Here is a 13,773-nt window from a genome sequence, read left to right as displayed (position 1 = left end):
CTTCCATAACCTCTATTCCTGAGGATCCCCCAAAGGTAAGGATCTGCTTTCCAGAAGGTACCATGGGTTGCAGCACAGAGGGATGTGCAGGAAAGCCTCATTCTGCAAGCAGAACATCACCATTTGCGCATCTCTGGCTAGAGAGCTGATAGTACAGAATCCCAAGAGAGCAACATCTGCACAAATAGAACAGTTGAAAATATTTGTCATGATAGGTTATAACATCTGGGAGGAACCTGCTAAGTAGTGTGTCTAATATTGATGATGTATCTAAAGTAAAGCACATGTTGGCTAACCAAGTCAAGTCTGATGATAAGAGTTGCCAAATTTGTAGTGGTTGCACCAAAGCCACAAGGGATGCATATTGTAGCTAGTGTAATAAATTGTAAAGATTTTATTATAATTTACTACACAAATATATCTGGTATTATTCAAGCTGGACCCGTCATCACAGTGGCATAGTAATTTTTAGATTTATATGATAGTAGTTCCAACTGGCTTGAAGTAGATTTTAAGTGTTTGTTTTGGATTTTGATGTGATAATGTTAATATTTTCTAGGTTGTTTCGTGTGAATGAGATGATCAAATATTTGGTTAAACAATAAAAAGCGGAGATTAAGATCTCAATGCAGCTGAGCTTGTATACTTTCCTTTCCCACCAAACAAAGAAGAATCCCAATCTCTCCTATTGACTGGGCCATGTCATTATCTCAAAACACTCTTACGTTCTTTATGACATTTAGCAATTTTCTAAAGTTTATAGTCTAAAACAATCATTCGTTCAGTCTTGCTCACTTACTGGTTGGAATGATTCACAAACATAAGGTGGCTTGAATAATTGTCTTGTCTTTCTGCTAGTGTTTTTACTGACATCACATGGTGGACCTTTTCCCCATTATTCATATTACAGGAGGTGTGCTAATTATAAAACAATTGCAGCAAGGACCCTTTTCTTAATACCAGACAATTTTTAATTATTATATTATTGTCTGTTGGACTTCAAAGTTTCCATTACAGTTAAAAGCTTAAAATATACAAGCTTCTAAAGACTGAATTTAGTAGTAACTTCTAGTGGCCACATGAGTATCTGTCTGCTTTAATTCTTGAGAAAGCATGACATGACTTTGAAGATCTTCTTTATTATTAATAATAATTAATATTTATAAACCACCCTTTTTGCCCAAGCAGCAACCCAGGCGGTGCACAACAAATTTAAAATACAAAAATAAGACAGTGATAACCCCCCGCAAAGTTAATGAAACCCTATTTATTATTAATAAATCATCTTCTTGCTTAGAGTAGCCACCTTCTCCCGAGCATGGAATGGGCACAGGAAATGCTGCAGCTGCTCTCTATACAGCTGTCAGAAGCACCAAGTGCTTCCACCATAGGGGAGGTGGCAATCCTGAGCAACTGAGAGAGTCAAAGCTCTGTTCTGCATCCACAGCATTGCCACCTCCCTTCTGGTGTTTTCACCTTTCCTCCTTTCTCTCATCTGAGTAAGGAATTGTGGGATGTTTGCCATCCCATTATTTTCAGGTGGCAAATGTGTGGGTGTAAGTAGGTGAGGTGTATTATAAAGGAGGTGGTGATGAGGGGAAATAAAAGTAGAGCAAAAGGCGATGAGAGGTCCAAGGGCAGCTGCTTTGGCCTCAAAGAAAAAATGGAGAATGATTCATGTGATTTTGTATGGGCATACACTTCCCGGCACAAATGGGCCAATGAAAAGCATCATCTAAGCCATTTTGGATGCTGCTTCTGATGGCAGCAGATCAGAGGTTGTTGCTGAAATCCTGCTTTGTCATTGGACTGTCACAGAGGTAAGATTAAAGCTGGAAAAATCCCTGTCATCTAGTCAGACCCCCAGACTGAAATTTCCCCCTTCCACTCCAAAACTCTATCAGACTGCTTCCTCATCTTGATGTTGGCCACTAGCAAGCAATCCTGCATGGCTGGTTGTAAACGGAAATGGTTCTGTTGTTTCCCTCTGCTTCTCGTAGAACAGCATCCTTCCTTTACTGACCTAAATTTGCTCTTCAGCCTACACACCAAAGAGAGGACATTCCAGATTCTTGCTGTCTGCCAAACTCTTGCAGTTGCTTACCCTTTTTTGTCATGCAGCCAATCTTTTGGGACGCAATTTCAGGGAAGTTGTTGGCAGCAGGTTGATCCTGTGAGCTACATACTGTTCCTTAGTCGTTCCCATCTTTGTTTAACTAGCTGGGCAAGGTGAGTTCAGCATTTCTGAGGGTGGAATTGTTCCGGTGGTGGTGGTGGTGGTGGTTTTCATTACACAATGTGGCTGTTGCTTTAAATCCACCATGTAAACAGCCCTCTGCTGAGTGGCATCTCCTCCTCTTTGGGAGGCGGGAAGGTGGAGATGTAGGAGGAGAAAGCCAAGTTCATTGTTGCAGTAGAAAAGCTGTGTGCGTATGTGCATCTTTACTGCTCTGGGTTCTAACTATAAATTGGTCACTTCTACACATCGAAGGTGTGGAGCACTGCTTTCTTGCTCTCTGGAAGCAGAAGCACAATGCCACGTGGAGAATACAAGCTTGAGTTCAAGAGTGAGTACAATCGAGCACTGAAATCTACTGTGCAGGAGGGGAGGTGGTAGAATGAAGTTTCAGGACTGGATGTAAAGCTCTCTTCAGTCTCTTGTAACTTCTCCCTTGTGAGGGGGAGAAAACTATTTTAAGGAAAATCATTGTGAATTCCTTCTCCGGAGCTATTCCTACACAGCACTTTTCGATGCATTTCTTGCCGAGTGATGGGAGAGTCAATGGAGCCAGCCCTCTCTACCACTTTCCATGGATTAAACCAAGTGCAGGTTGTGCCTTGTACCCGACTTCAGTGTGTTTGCCACATTTAAGTTAAAATCAGCTTCGTTTGGGGAGGACCGAATCCCCAAGACTCACTAACAGGGTGAACATTTGCACCTAAGAGCAGCCCTGCTGGGTTGGACCAAAGGTCTGTCCTGCCCAGCATTTTTTCCAGCTGTGACCAACCAGATTCCTTTGGGAAGCTTATGAGAAAGGTATGAAGGTGCAGCCGTTCCATGAACTTTTTAGTTAAGGAGTGATTGAATACTATATAGGCAGTTGTGTGTAGGGGGTACATAGTCAGTCAAAATCTCTGTACTTCACCCAATGAACAAAACAAACCAGATAAAGGAAATGTATTCTATACTTATAGCAAAAAGTGAGAGTTGGTAATGGTAGGTTTTTGATATGCAGAATCATAATTAAAACACTTAAGCACCTAGAAACAATATACAGTACATAACATTAACAATGACCAAAAACCTGCCCAAAGACTTAGTCTAAACAGCCACATAAGGAAAAGAAAGGAAGAGAGTGCAAGGGAAGTCAATGGAAAGGGGGGGGGGAGAGAGATTAAGTTAACTAGTAGTTAAGTAGAAGGGAGAGCAAATTATTTCCCATAATCACCTGGTTTGGAAAAGAGAACACAGGTTCTAGTGTGCCCAGATAGCAGCCTCTTGGGCTTAAGGCTTTGTGGGAGTTTTAGCCTGCAACTGGAAGTACAGAAAGTGTCCCAGAGAAGTGCCTCCCCTGTCCACAGCACAACCCTATGGGTCCTTGCGCGACACCAGCCATGTATAGAATTTACAGCTAACCCTGGCTTCTGTCAGTTGTGGGGACTGCTGCAGGTCGAAACTTTCCCACAGGTCTGGACTGCACGGACCCCAAATGTTGGGACCATGTTTTCAGGTGACAACATCTGTGTGAAATGGAAGAGCCATCAAATTATTGGGGGGCAGTCACCTTTCTTTGAAGGCGTTGTTTATTTGCATGTTTCAAGTACAGATTCCTAGCTAGCACTATGGAACAGGATTGTTTAACAGTGTGAAAGGCGCACTCTTGCATCCCTTCATTCTCTCACATGTGAGGGTTGGTGTTCTCTGTGCTTCAGTGCTGACCAGCTACTAATCTGCAATAGACTTCATGTCCTGAGTTGAGAGAGAGACATCTTTAAAAATTCAATTTTCAGTCTTTTCTGACAGTCAGGGCTTTAGAGTGAATGTGCGTACGCGCGTGCGCACCACATTTCAGCTTTCTGTCTGTTATGCAAGTACCCTAATAACTTCGATACCCTTTTCAAGGAATTTGTGAGTTGACATCTTTGTCATGAAACAGTATGACACTCAAATGCATGCAAAGCATGGATGGTTTTAAGCATTATTAATCCTAGTACATTGCTGAGTGATAATCTAGATGACGATGTATAAGTAACTTCCTTCCCTAATAGTCTTGACTGTCAGTGTAATCCTATACACATTCAGAAGTAAATCCGATTGAGTTCAGGGTGGCTTACTCCCAGGTAAGTGGGTATAGAGTTGCAGGTGATTTTGTTTTTAAAGAGCCTTACAGAGCAATCCTATGGTCCCTGGGAGAGTGTCCCAGGAACCATAGGATATTTTGGATTCCCCCTCCCAAGGCCATACACACTCCTACAACCTCAGAGGGGAGTGTGTGTGTGTGTGTGTGTGTAATCAGACATCGGATTCCTTTTGTCACAACCGCCACAGAAAGAGCCATGGTGGCTGCTTTCTGAGGTCGCAACAGCGAGACCTTATAGAAGCGGGGGGGGGGGGACATTTTGGTGGGAGGGGAGAGAACAGGCCAGAATCTGCAGGGTCCTAACAGCCTCTCTGTTACCTGTCCCCACCAGTAAGTGAGGTAGATGATCTCAGAGGCCTGTCTAGCTGGGATTTGGGGTGGGTGGGTTTCGGAGGAGGGATGGGAGGCGAAATTGCCTATGCCCAGTAGGACATAGGATTTTGGAAGCCTCTGAGCTCAGAGCTTCTTTATAATGGGCAGCAATCCCATAGGATCACACCCTAAGATAATGAAGGCAGCATGTGATTATAATGAATCACATGCCTCTTGTTTTTAATGTGCAGTGTACTCTACCATATTTACCTCCTCTGTTCCCACAATAATTCTTTTAGTATGGGATCAAAAAGTGACCTTACGGATCGGACACTGGATCTGAGAAGTCCAGTAAGGTCAGGACTCTGCTAGGATTGGGTCCCAGCTCTTGGAGGTCGTGCATTATATTCAGTCTGCTATACTAGACTCGTAGTGAGTGCCATAATATAAAAGTTAACATTTTCAATTGGGATTGGACTCTTTTTTAGGTGAGGGGAGCAACATGGTGCAGTTGCCCTGAGGACTGATTGCATCTTTCTCCCCACCCTCCACTCTGTTTATCAAAGTTTCTGTTGTTGATTTGCAGAAGACTCTGCTGGGGATGGCGTTAGCACCATTTGCAGCAACACAGCGCCACCACACCGTTCTGACTCCACGGATGAATTTACCACCTACTTTGACCAGAAAGTGCCTATACCTGAAGATGAAAAGGTTAGTGTTCTTGGCCATGGTTCCACCTCTGGCTCGGGGGGGGGGGGGCGGTGTTTGTGACTGCTGGGCAACAATTGCAAAATGCTGCGTTGGGGAACACTACTGTGCCATGCAAGAACTACTAGCATGGAGGGAGAAAGTAACCAATCATGGAGGAGGTTCCCCACTGTGTCCTTGCATGATTGACTGCTTTGACCATGTGTGCTTCCAGTCACCTCCTCCTGGGCAGGGGTGTAAATCTGCATAAGGTATGATGGAGCATTCAGTTACTTGGCCTTCTTTAACCAAGTGAAACCAGGAAACAAACACAAGCTAAGCAGGGTCAGCCCTGGTTCATACTTGGATGGGAGACCACCTGGGAATCAGGCTTCTTGCACTGAGCAGGGGGTTGGACTCGATGGTCTTGTAGGTCCCTTCCAACCCTATGGTTCTATGACTTCTATGACTGCTCCTGATGCAGACATTCAAAATAGTTAATCCATCCTCCCATGAAGCTGCCCAGTGTCTAAACATAGGGAAATGTTCTGAGGGAAGGCAATTTTTGCTCCTAAATTTTCTAAAACAGCCTTCCCCAACCTGGGTCCCTCCAGGTGCTTTCAGCTACAACACCTATCATCCCTGACTATTGGCCTTGCTGGCTCAGGCTGGTGGGACCCGGGTTGAGGGTAGTTACTATACAAGGTAAACTGCTCCAGCGATAACAACGAAGAAAGCCTCCAGTATTTAACGTTAAAGCAGTGGTGGGCAACTTGTAGGCCAAAACATCTGGAAGGGTTACAACTCCTGTCAGCCCTAGCCAGAGAGCTTCATGGGGCGGTATAGAAATGCAATAAATAAATAAATAGCCGGTGGTGGAGGATGATGGGAGTTGTAGACCAAAACATCTGGAGGGCTATAAGTTGCTTACCCCTGCTTCGAAGGAAACATGCTTTGGTTGTCTGAATTTCAGGAGCACTAGGCTTAAGGTTATCAGCTAAAATGGCTATCGCTATGTTTCCAGAAATTTGGAAGATGGTTTGTGTTTTAAGTTCAAAGTTCTGCATCCCCACCCAATATGGAGTATCTGTTTGACCTGAAGGCCATTCATGTGAGTGGTGACTCTCAGCTTTTTCCCATTACTTGCCAGGGGAAGTAAAAATCGAGCAGTAATTTTCTTTGCTAGCCTAGCCTGTGTAATGCTTGAATGAAGAGAAACAATAGTGCTCTGTGTAGACACCAGCCACTGTCTTTTAGTTTCTGAAATGACTAGAGGAGCTGCTGATCATTTTAAAGGACAGCAGCACAGGCAGAGTTAGGTGCCTGTGGATCTCCCCTTCAGCAATGATCACAAAGACCATCTCTAACCAAAGGTTTGCACTTTGGAATTCAAAACAAGGGCCTGTGATAAGGAGAGACATTCCCCAAGGCTTACCTTTCTTTTGCAAGGAGAGGGTTCTTAACTCTTTGCTTTTGACTTTAAATTAACAGATGCTTTAAATTAAAAAAGCTACTGAAGAAACTTCTTTTTCTGGGTGAAAGGCTGATCTCTGCATTCCCTTTCTCTTCTCCAACCCTTCCTCCATTATGGTAATTTCATATTGAGAGAACATGAATATGGCAAATTCACTGGATAGGATCATGCATCTGGCTGGAGCTGAAGCTTAAGACTTGTCATTTAGGGAGATATCAGAATGGTTTCTTCACTTGAAATAGTGAGACAGTATTACATTTCTAGCAAGAAAACTAGCCTTGATATAAGTTTTAGAGCTGTGATCCCCCCCTCCCCATTTCTGCCTTCTGCGGACCCTTTCCCAATCAACATGTCAGCTAAGTATCCTCTGCAGCATCTGCCATGTAACGCTTGCATACTTCAATGGATTCTGGGGCACATTCTAGGGCAGGGGTGGGCAGAAGGCAGGCATCCAGATGTTTCGGACTTCAACTTCTGGTGTTGAAGTCCAAAACATCTAGAAATCTACCTTCAGCGTGAAATTGAGGTTCTCACTTTGCCCCTATGGCTGAGAGAGTGTAACCATAGCTGATTTAAGGCTATTTAAAACTGCAATATGCTTGAAAAATATATTTTAAAACTTAAGCAGGAAAACAGTGAATACCCTTTCAACTTGTTAAACAAATGAAAACATGCTACACAAGAAATCTTAAGATATGAATGCTTTACAGAGGAAAAGTAAATGAACAGCATCATCACATACAGAGCAGAATGTGAAACGTACAGTGATTACGAAGAAAATACATTTATACCCATGAACCACACAGGTTACATGTAAAGATTACACTATGCAAAATAAACTATAGCTTAACTTTTGCTGAGGCTTATTAGAAAATAATATAATATCAGGAAAACTGAATTAGAGCATATGACATAAAGTTATAGTAGGCCTAGCTAGCAGCAGTTTGAATTGTTATTTAGCTCCATTTAAACTTCCACCAGTCCAGACTAGTTAAATGCAGAGTTCAAAGCTTTCAGCTATATAGCAGTATAGTCAAAACCTTTAGAGAAAAGGAAGGGGGAAATAAAAAGAATGTATAGCTACTTATCCTAAGCAGAGATCTGAAGAACAGGCTTTTGTAGACTCAGATGAAAGTTGAAGAAGATCTCTCCCAGAGTCAACAAAGTCCAGGTAGAAAAATTAGTCCAGGTAGAAAGTAGAGAAAATGTTTTAAAAAGAAAAGGGTGGTGAAGTCTGAGCCTCATCAGTGAGTAAGATAAAATAGTAGAGGAAAACTGTATCAAGCTGCCCAGAAGCTAGGCATCTAGCCTTCAAAAGCTAGTTCAGAAACGATGGCTAGCTGCAGCCTTAAAAACTGAAGAAGAGACACTGTCAAAGTAAGAAATTCCCTGTTCTGTCACGCCAAAGACCCCCAAATTAGCAAAAATCTGTTAGCAAAAACTGGAGTTATGCAGAACAGAAAAACAACACAAGGAACTGAAAACAAGTCTTTCTCCTAGGGTTCAGTTGCTTTTTTAAATTCATTGACTCCCCTAAACTTTCCTGCTTTCTGATTGGCCTTTTTCCTTCTTTTCAGTTGTCAACTAAAAATTTGGTTCTGGATTGGTGAAAGACATATCGGGTGGGCAGAAACCTGAAAAAATAGTATTTTTTCATAGTTTTAGGCATCAGATGTTATCTTAGGCCTTATCAGGGTATACTAGAACGTTTTGGACTCATGGGGCTGCTAGCTGTGATGAATAACAAACATTGAGAAGAAGTTACATTGTGATCTATTGTTCCACAACTTGACCACACTTTTGTTGGCATGACTATCTGCATCTCAGGCTCCAGGCAGCAAAACCTTTCTGCTCTCAAGGAAAGACAGGCCTGCTTATGAACCAAAGTTTCACTCCTATTCCATTGCTTTCTTATAAGCTTTCTTATAAGCCCTCTCTTCCCAGCAGTTGAACCCAAAAAGGGACCTGAGTGACACTATCCACTATTCTAGGGTGCATGCAACATGTGTAGGCCACTGGCCAAGCATGTTGGGCCTTACAGTCTCCTCACATCAACTCTGATCTGGAGTTGGTAACATTGGGCAAGCTGACTTTCAGGGAAACTTGCATGCCAGTACTGATCACAAGAACATAACAAGAGCCTTACTCAATCAGACCAAAGACCTACCTAGACCAGAGTTCAGTTCACACAATGGCCAATCAGATGCCCATGGGAAGCCCACAAGCGGCACAGGAATGCAATAGCACACCCACTCATGTTCCCCAGCAACTGGTGTTCATAGGCATAATGCCTCTGATCATGGAGACAGCCTGTAGTCACCATTATTAGTAGTCATTGATTTTCCCATTGAGCAACCCCTGATGAGCTTTCATAGAACCTCATGGTTCTATGAAAACACTTATTTGGGCTATTGTTGAAATAAACTACTCTGAAATCGCTAGGTCACATGAGTGCTATAATTCATGCAGTGCAGTCTTGTTGGGTTTGGTTGTCCCCTTCCTGCTCCTAACATGGATGATTCTTCAGGGTTTAAGGCATCAGAAAAGAAGCAACAATATAGCAGATTTCTGCCTGAATTAATCCTTCACATGCATTGTCCTGTTTCAAAGCACTCCTCCCTTTCTATGAAAATGTAATATTTAATATCTTTAAAAAAGAAATGTAATGTCTTTTTATTTGTCTCTTCATCTCCATTTGTTAAGCACCCATGGTTCAGTTTTCGAAAACTCTGGGCCTTCACTGGGCCAGGCTTTCTCATGAGTATAGCCTACCTGGATCCAGGCAACATTGAATCAGATCTGCAGTCTGGTGCTGTTGCACAGTTTAAGGTAAGTGGCTAGGCCATTTCTCTATGAAATCTTGATCTTGAGCAGCTGAAACCTTCCATGGAAAGATACTTTAATCTTTCCTTCCCCAATTTGTTGCCCTCCAGATGTGTTGGAATATAACTCCCATAATTCCCAGAACACTGATAAGTATGTTGGCCGTGGATGATGGGAATTGTAGCCCAGCATACCAGGTGGGGAAGGCTGCCTTAATGTCCATGCACCAAAGTAGGATTAATTCTAACCAGCTACTCTTTGGTAGGGATGTTGGAAAAATCCATTTGGGTAGTGGAGTTCAATGCGTTTTCCTAGGTTTGGCCCCCCTGGACTTCATTCCGGTTCCCACTGCTGCACCCAACTTAGTCTGCAGCGACTCAGGCCAGTTTTTGGATTTTCTGGGCATTTTGCACATTCCCCTCCCCCCAGCAGCTTCTGCAATTTGCACAAATAATGGCTGACTTTGTGCACATTGCTCAGAAATTTGCGCAAACTGCAGAACCTGCACAAAAAAATTCCTGGAGTTCAGGGAAAAGACCGCAGCTTGGCTTGCAAACACAAATTGAGTCATACATGCCGCAGAACTCCATCAAGTCAAAAAAGAACCTAATTTCCCAGTGACAGACATCCCTACTCTCTGGTAGATGCTTATTTTATTTGGGGAATTTGCCCATACTTTAATGTAAGAAGAATCTTCCTGTCACTCAAACAGAATCACATTGGAGATTAATTGCCATGGGACTAGAGTAATCTGACAGAGTGTTGTCTGTTCTCACTCAGACATTGGTATCTCACCCCCTCACCATGCATAGGTCAAGAATTAGGAAGAAATGGATCTCGTTCAGCCCTTTAAATCTGGGAGTTCAGTTGTTGCCATTGTTCCCTTGTTTGTTTCTCAATCTGAACAAAACCCTGAAGTTCTACTGGTAGCATAAGGCTAGCTAGTATGGCAGTGTTGGCAGGACAGCTATTCTTAAAATATTTGTTTTTAAATGTAAAAGTTATGCAATGCTTAGGCATCAAAAACCAAATAAAATTAAAACAAATACATACACATATAGGAATATAGGAAGCTGCTTTATACTTACCTGGTTCGCATGACACAAGGGTGATTAATAAGCAGTGGTGGCTTGTTAACCACCCTGCGTGTGCTGGTTGCTTGCCAGCTGGATTTACGTAGACTGGGTTCTCACGACATGCCAACCCATCGTGGGTGACAAGCTGTGGTGAGTTGTTGTTTCGTGCAAACCCAGACCGATTTCTGCAGGTTGGCTTCTGCATGGGCAACAAGCCACCCTAACAACCCATGGCTTGTTTTGGGGGTTGTTTAACCCACGGCGTGTTGGTGTGTTGTCTGAACCCAGTACTGCCAACCCATTCTCACCAAGCAATCTTGCCCATGAGTGAGTGGCAACTGCTTCAACAGTGCCCAAGTGGCACTTTGGAGGGGCTGTCACTCACTCACTAAACCCCTTTCTTAAAAAACAGATTTGGGCTGAGATTTGCATAAAATGGGGCTGAATGAATGTGTGTGTTTCGGTGCCGGTAATGTGCACAAATGTCCCTTTATTTATTTATTTTTAATTTGTTGGATTTTCAGAGCTGCACAAGTATGCAACTCTGACTGTCGAAAGTAGATAGGCTTGTCTTATCTGGTACCTTGTATGTTTCGGCTGTCAAACTTCCAAGGTAACTGACAAGAGGGGACTATATGTAGGCGATTTTATAGCCTTTTACAGTTGACAGGTGGGGTAAAGGGGTGCAGCTACCCCCCCCCAAGTTTTAAGTATTGCCCTGAATCTTGCAGTTGCCCACATCCCCAACATGCGTTCTTCATACAGAAATACAAACCACCACCTTTTTTACACCCTTTCGCCTAAGCCATGGCTACATTTGACAACTGTCAAAGGAACTGTCAAAGGTTGCTGCAGTTAGTGCAACAGGAGAGAAAAGAGGGTTGGCATGTAGATCTCTGTGAAAAAGAGTCTCTGTGACAAAGAGGTACTAGTCAAAGCGAGGGTATCTATTTGGACACTTGCACAATTCTGAAAATCCAACAAATAAAACATTTAACAAAAGTCAGGGACATTTGCACACATTACCAGAGCTAAAAGAATAATTTAAAAACATTTGGCTTCAATTTGCACAAATGTGGGATGGGAAAAATTTTTTTAAAGCTGGGTACCTTGACCGAGGTTCTGCCACCAAGTCCCCTGGGACACCTGCTGGGGCTGGCAAAATGACCAAGGGAGGAGCAAGGGGAGAAGAACCCATGGTGAGCCTGTGACTTATTAACCCCCTCATGTCGTGCGAACTGGCCCACTGAGTCCGACCAATACTTCTAGCCCTGTATTGTCAACACTGGCTGGCAGCAGCGGCTGTCCAGGGTTTCAGGCAGGGTTTTTTCCAGCCCTGCCTGGAGATGCTGGGGATTGAACCGGGACCTTCTGCGTGCAAAGCAGGTGCTCTGCCACCAAGTTATGGCCCCTCTCCAGCCAGTTTGCTTTACTACTTACTCCTTAGCCTGCCCCAAGTAAAATAGGCTTACACTTGATTGGCTACATTAGCAGAGAAAGTCCATGTGGTTTCCCTTGTTCATAAAAAAAGTGAGTACATTAGAATCCTGGTTTTATAATATATCTAGCAGAATACATGTCTGTTCTGCAATCTTCAACCAATACAACAGCCATGCTCCATTCAATCTGGGGACTGTAGTTCTTTTGAGTGGGTAAGTATCTATATTGGAAACATCTCAGGACTACAGTTCTCAGACGTTTTGGCAGGAGACATGCCAGTTAAGCAGGCTGATGTTTATGTGATGTTGAGAATATCCGCAATATACTGCTTCAGCAGTGAAGTCTCCCCAAAAGCCCAAACCCTATATGCATTGAAAAGCGGTGTTCTGCATGCCCAGTTTCTGGTTGCAAGAGAGAAGCCCGGGGCTGGATTGAATTCCTGTAGAAATGCAGACACCCCTTAGGGGAATCCCTAGGTTTGCTGGCTGGCTTCCAGAGTTCTCATAGATCTTGGCTGCTTTTGACCCGTGATGTGCTTTTGTGTCTTGCAGCTGCTCTGGGTTCTCTTGCTGGCCACTATCATTGGTCTGCTGTTGCAGCGTCTGGCAGCAAGGCTAGGGGTAGTAACGGGACTTCATCTGGCGGAAGTGTGCAACCGGCAATATCCCAAGGTGGGTGAATTAGCTGTACAGCTGTCTGGTTGGAAACTGACTTGTTCTTGAAGCACTTGTGAGCAAAGGCACAGGTAGTTGTGGGTTCGGGTCTCCCAGTGTGCTTAAAATCCCAGGCAGGATCAGGACATAGTTGGCCTTAGTGACTAGGCTAGCCTTCCCTAGTGCAGGATGTTATGGACTACAACTCCCATCAGCCTCAGCCATGATGGCCAGTGTTCAGAGATGAAGGGGGTTGTAGTCCAAAATATCCAGGAAGCACCATGTTGGGGAAGGCTGGGCTAGGGGATTATTATTAGTAGTAGTATTAACATTTCTATACTTCCCTATAGCTGAAGCTCTCTAGGCAGTCTACTAAGATTAAAAACATTAAAAATACAATATGCAGAATTTAAAAACATAAAAACACAGACAGTATACACAAAGACAACATATATCTAAAAACAACTTTGAGCAATCAGCCAAACCATAAAACAAATCCAGGATCAATTAAAACTCATCACATGCTGCCAGATGTCTGGGGAAAGAAAAAAAGATGAATGGAAGCAGGACTGAAACCAGGAAACGGGGCAAGTCCAGGGAAACTCACTAAAGGGCTGGGCAGTCCTCAGAGCCCCAAGTCTGAGCCAGCACCTGTAGCTCAGGAGTGGGCAATTTTGGTGGTACGCAGGTCACTTTCCACTGATCAGGGCTGTCCATGGTCCGCACTCCTGCCACTGCACTGCCCCAAGAATTGCTTTCAAGCTAATGTTTTCCTTTTAAGCCTCTGCAGTGGTTTGCAGCTGGAATTTGGCAGCAAAGTGCCAGATTTTGTGCTGCCACACCACCAAGTTTTGCCAGAGGTGGAAGCCACATCAGAGGATGGGGGCTTCATGTGGTCTGTGGGCTACATGTTGTCGGCCCCTGCTCATAGCCAGAGAGGTACTTGA

General features: G+C 43.6%; 1 protein-coding gene across 15 annotated transcripts in view; it reads left to right on the top strand.

Annotated features, from left to right (window-relative positions):
• The window catches only part of SLC11A2 (solute carrier family 11 member 2), a 149,593-nt gene that overhangs the window by 26,813 nt on the left and 109,007 nt on the right, over positions 1 to 13,773 (top strand). For all 15 annotated transcript variants that reach the window (XR_014788118.1, XR_014788115.1, XR_014788113.1 and 12 more), the window contains 3 exons: positions 5,260 to 5,384; positions 9,538 to 9,663; positions 12,725 to 12,844. Coding sequence is in view for 2 of the 15 variants with exons in the window: in XM_084836841.1 (XP_084692967.1) it covers positions 5,260 to 5,384; positions 9,538 to 9,663; positions 12,725 to 12,844 (371 nt within the window). In the remaining 13 variants the exon portion in view is untranslated. The remainder of the gene's footprint in view (positions 1 to 5,259; positions 5,385 to 9,537; positions 9,664 to 12,724; positions 12,845 to 13,773) is intronic.

The sequence above is a fragment of the Heloderma suspectum genome, chromosome 2, assembly GCF_057233095.1.
Source record: "Heloderma suspectum isolate Gila_16-S chromosome 2, 16-S_ref, whole genome shotgun sequence".
NCBI classification, from domain to species: Eukaryota; Metazoa; Chordata; class Lepidosauria; order Squamata; family Helodermatidae; genus Heloderma; species Heloderma suspectum.
The sequence above is the reverse complement of the archived record's forward strand: the minus strand, read 5'-3'. Positions and strand labels throughout refer to the sequence as shown.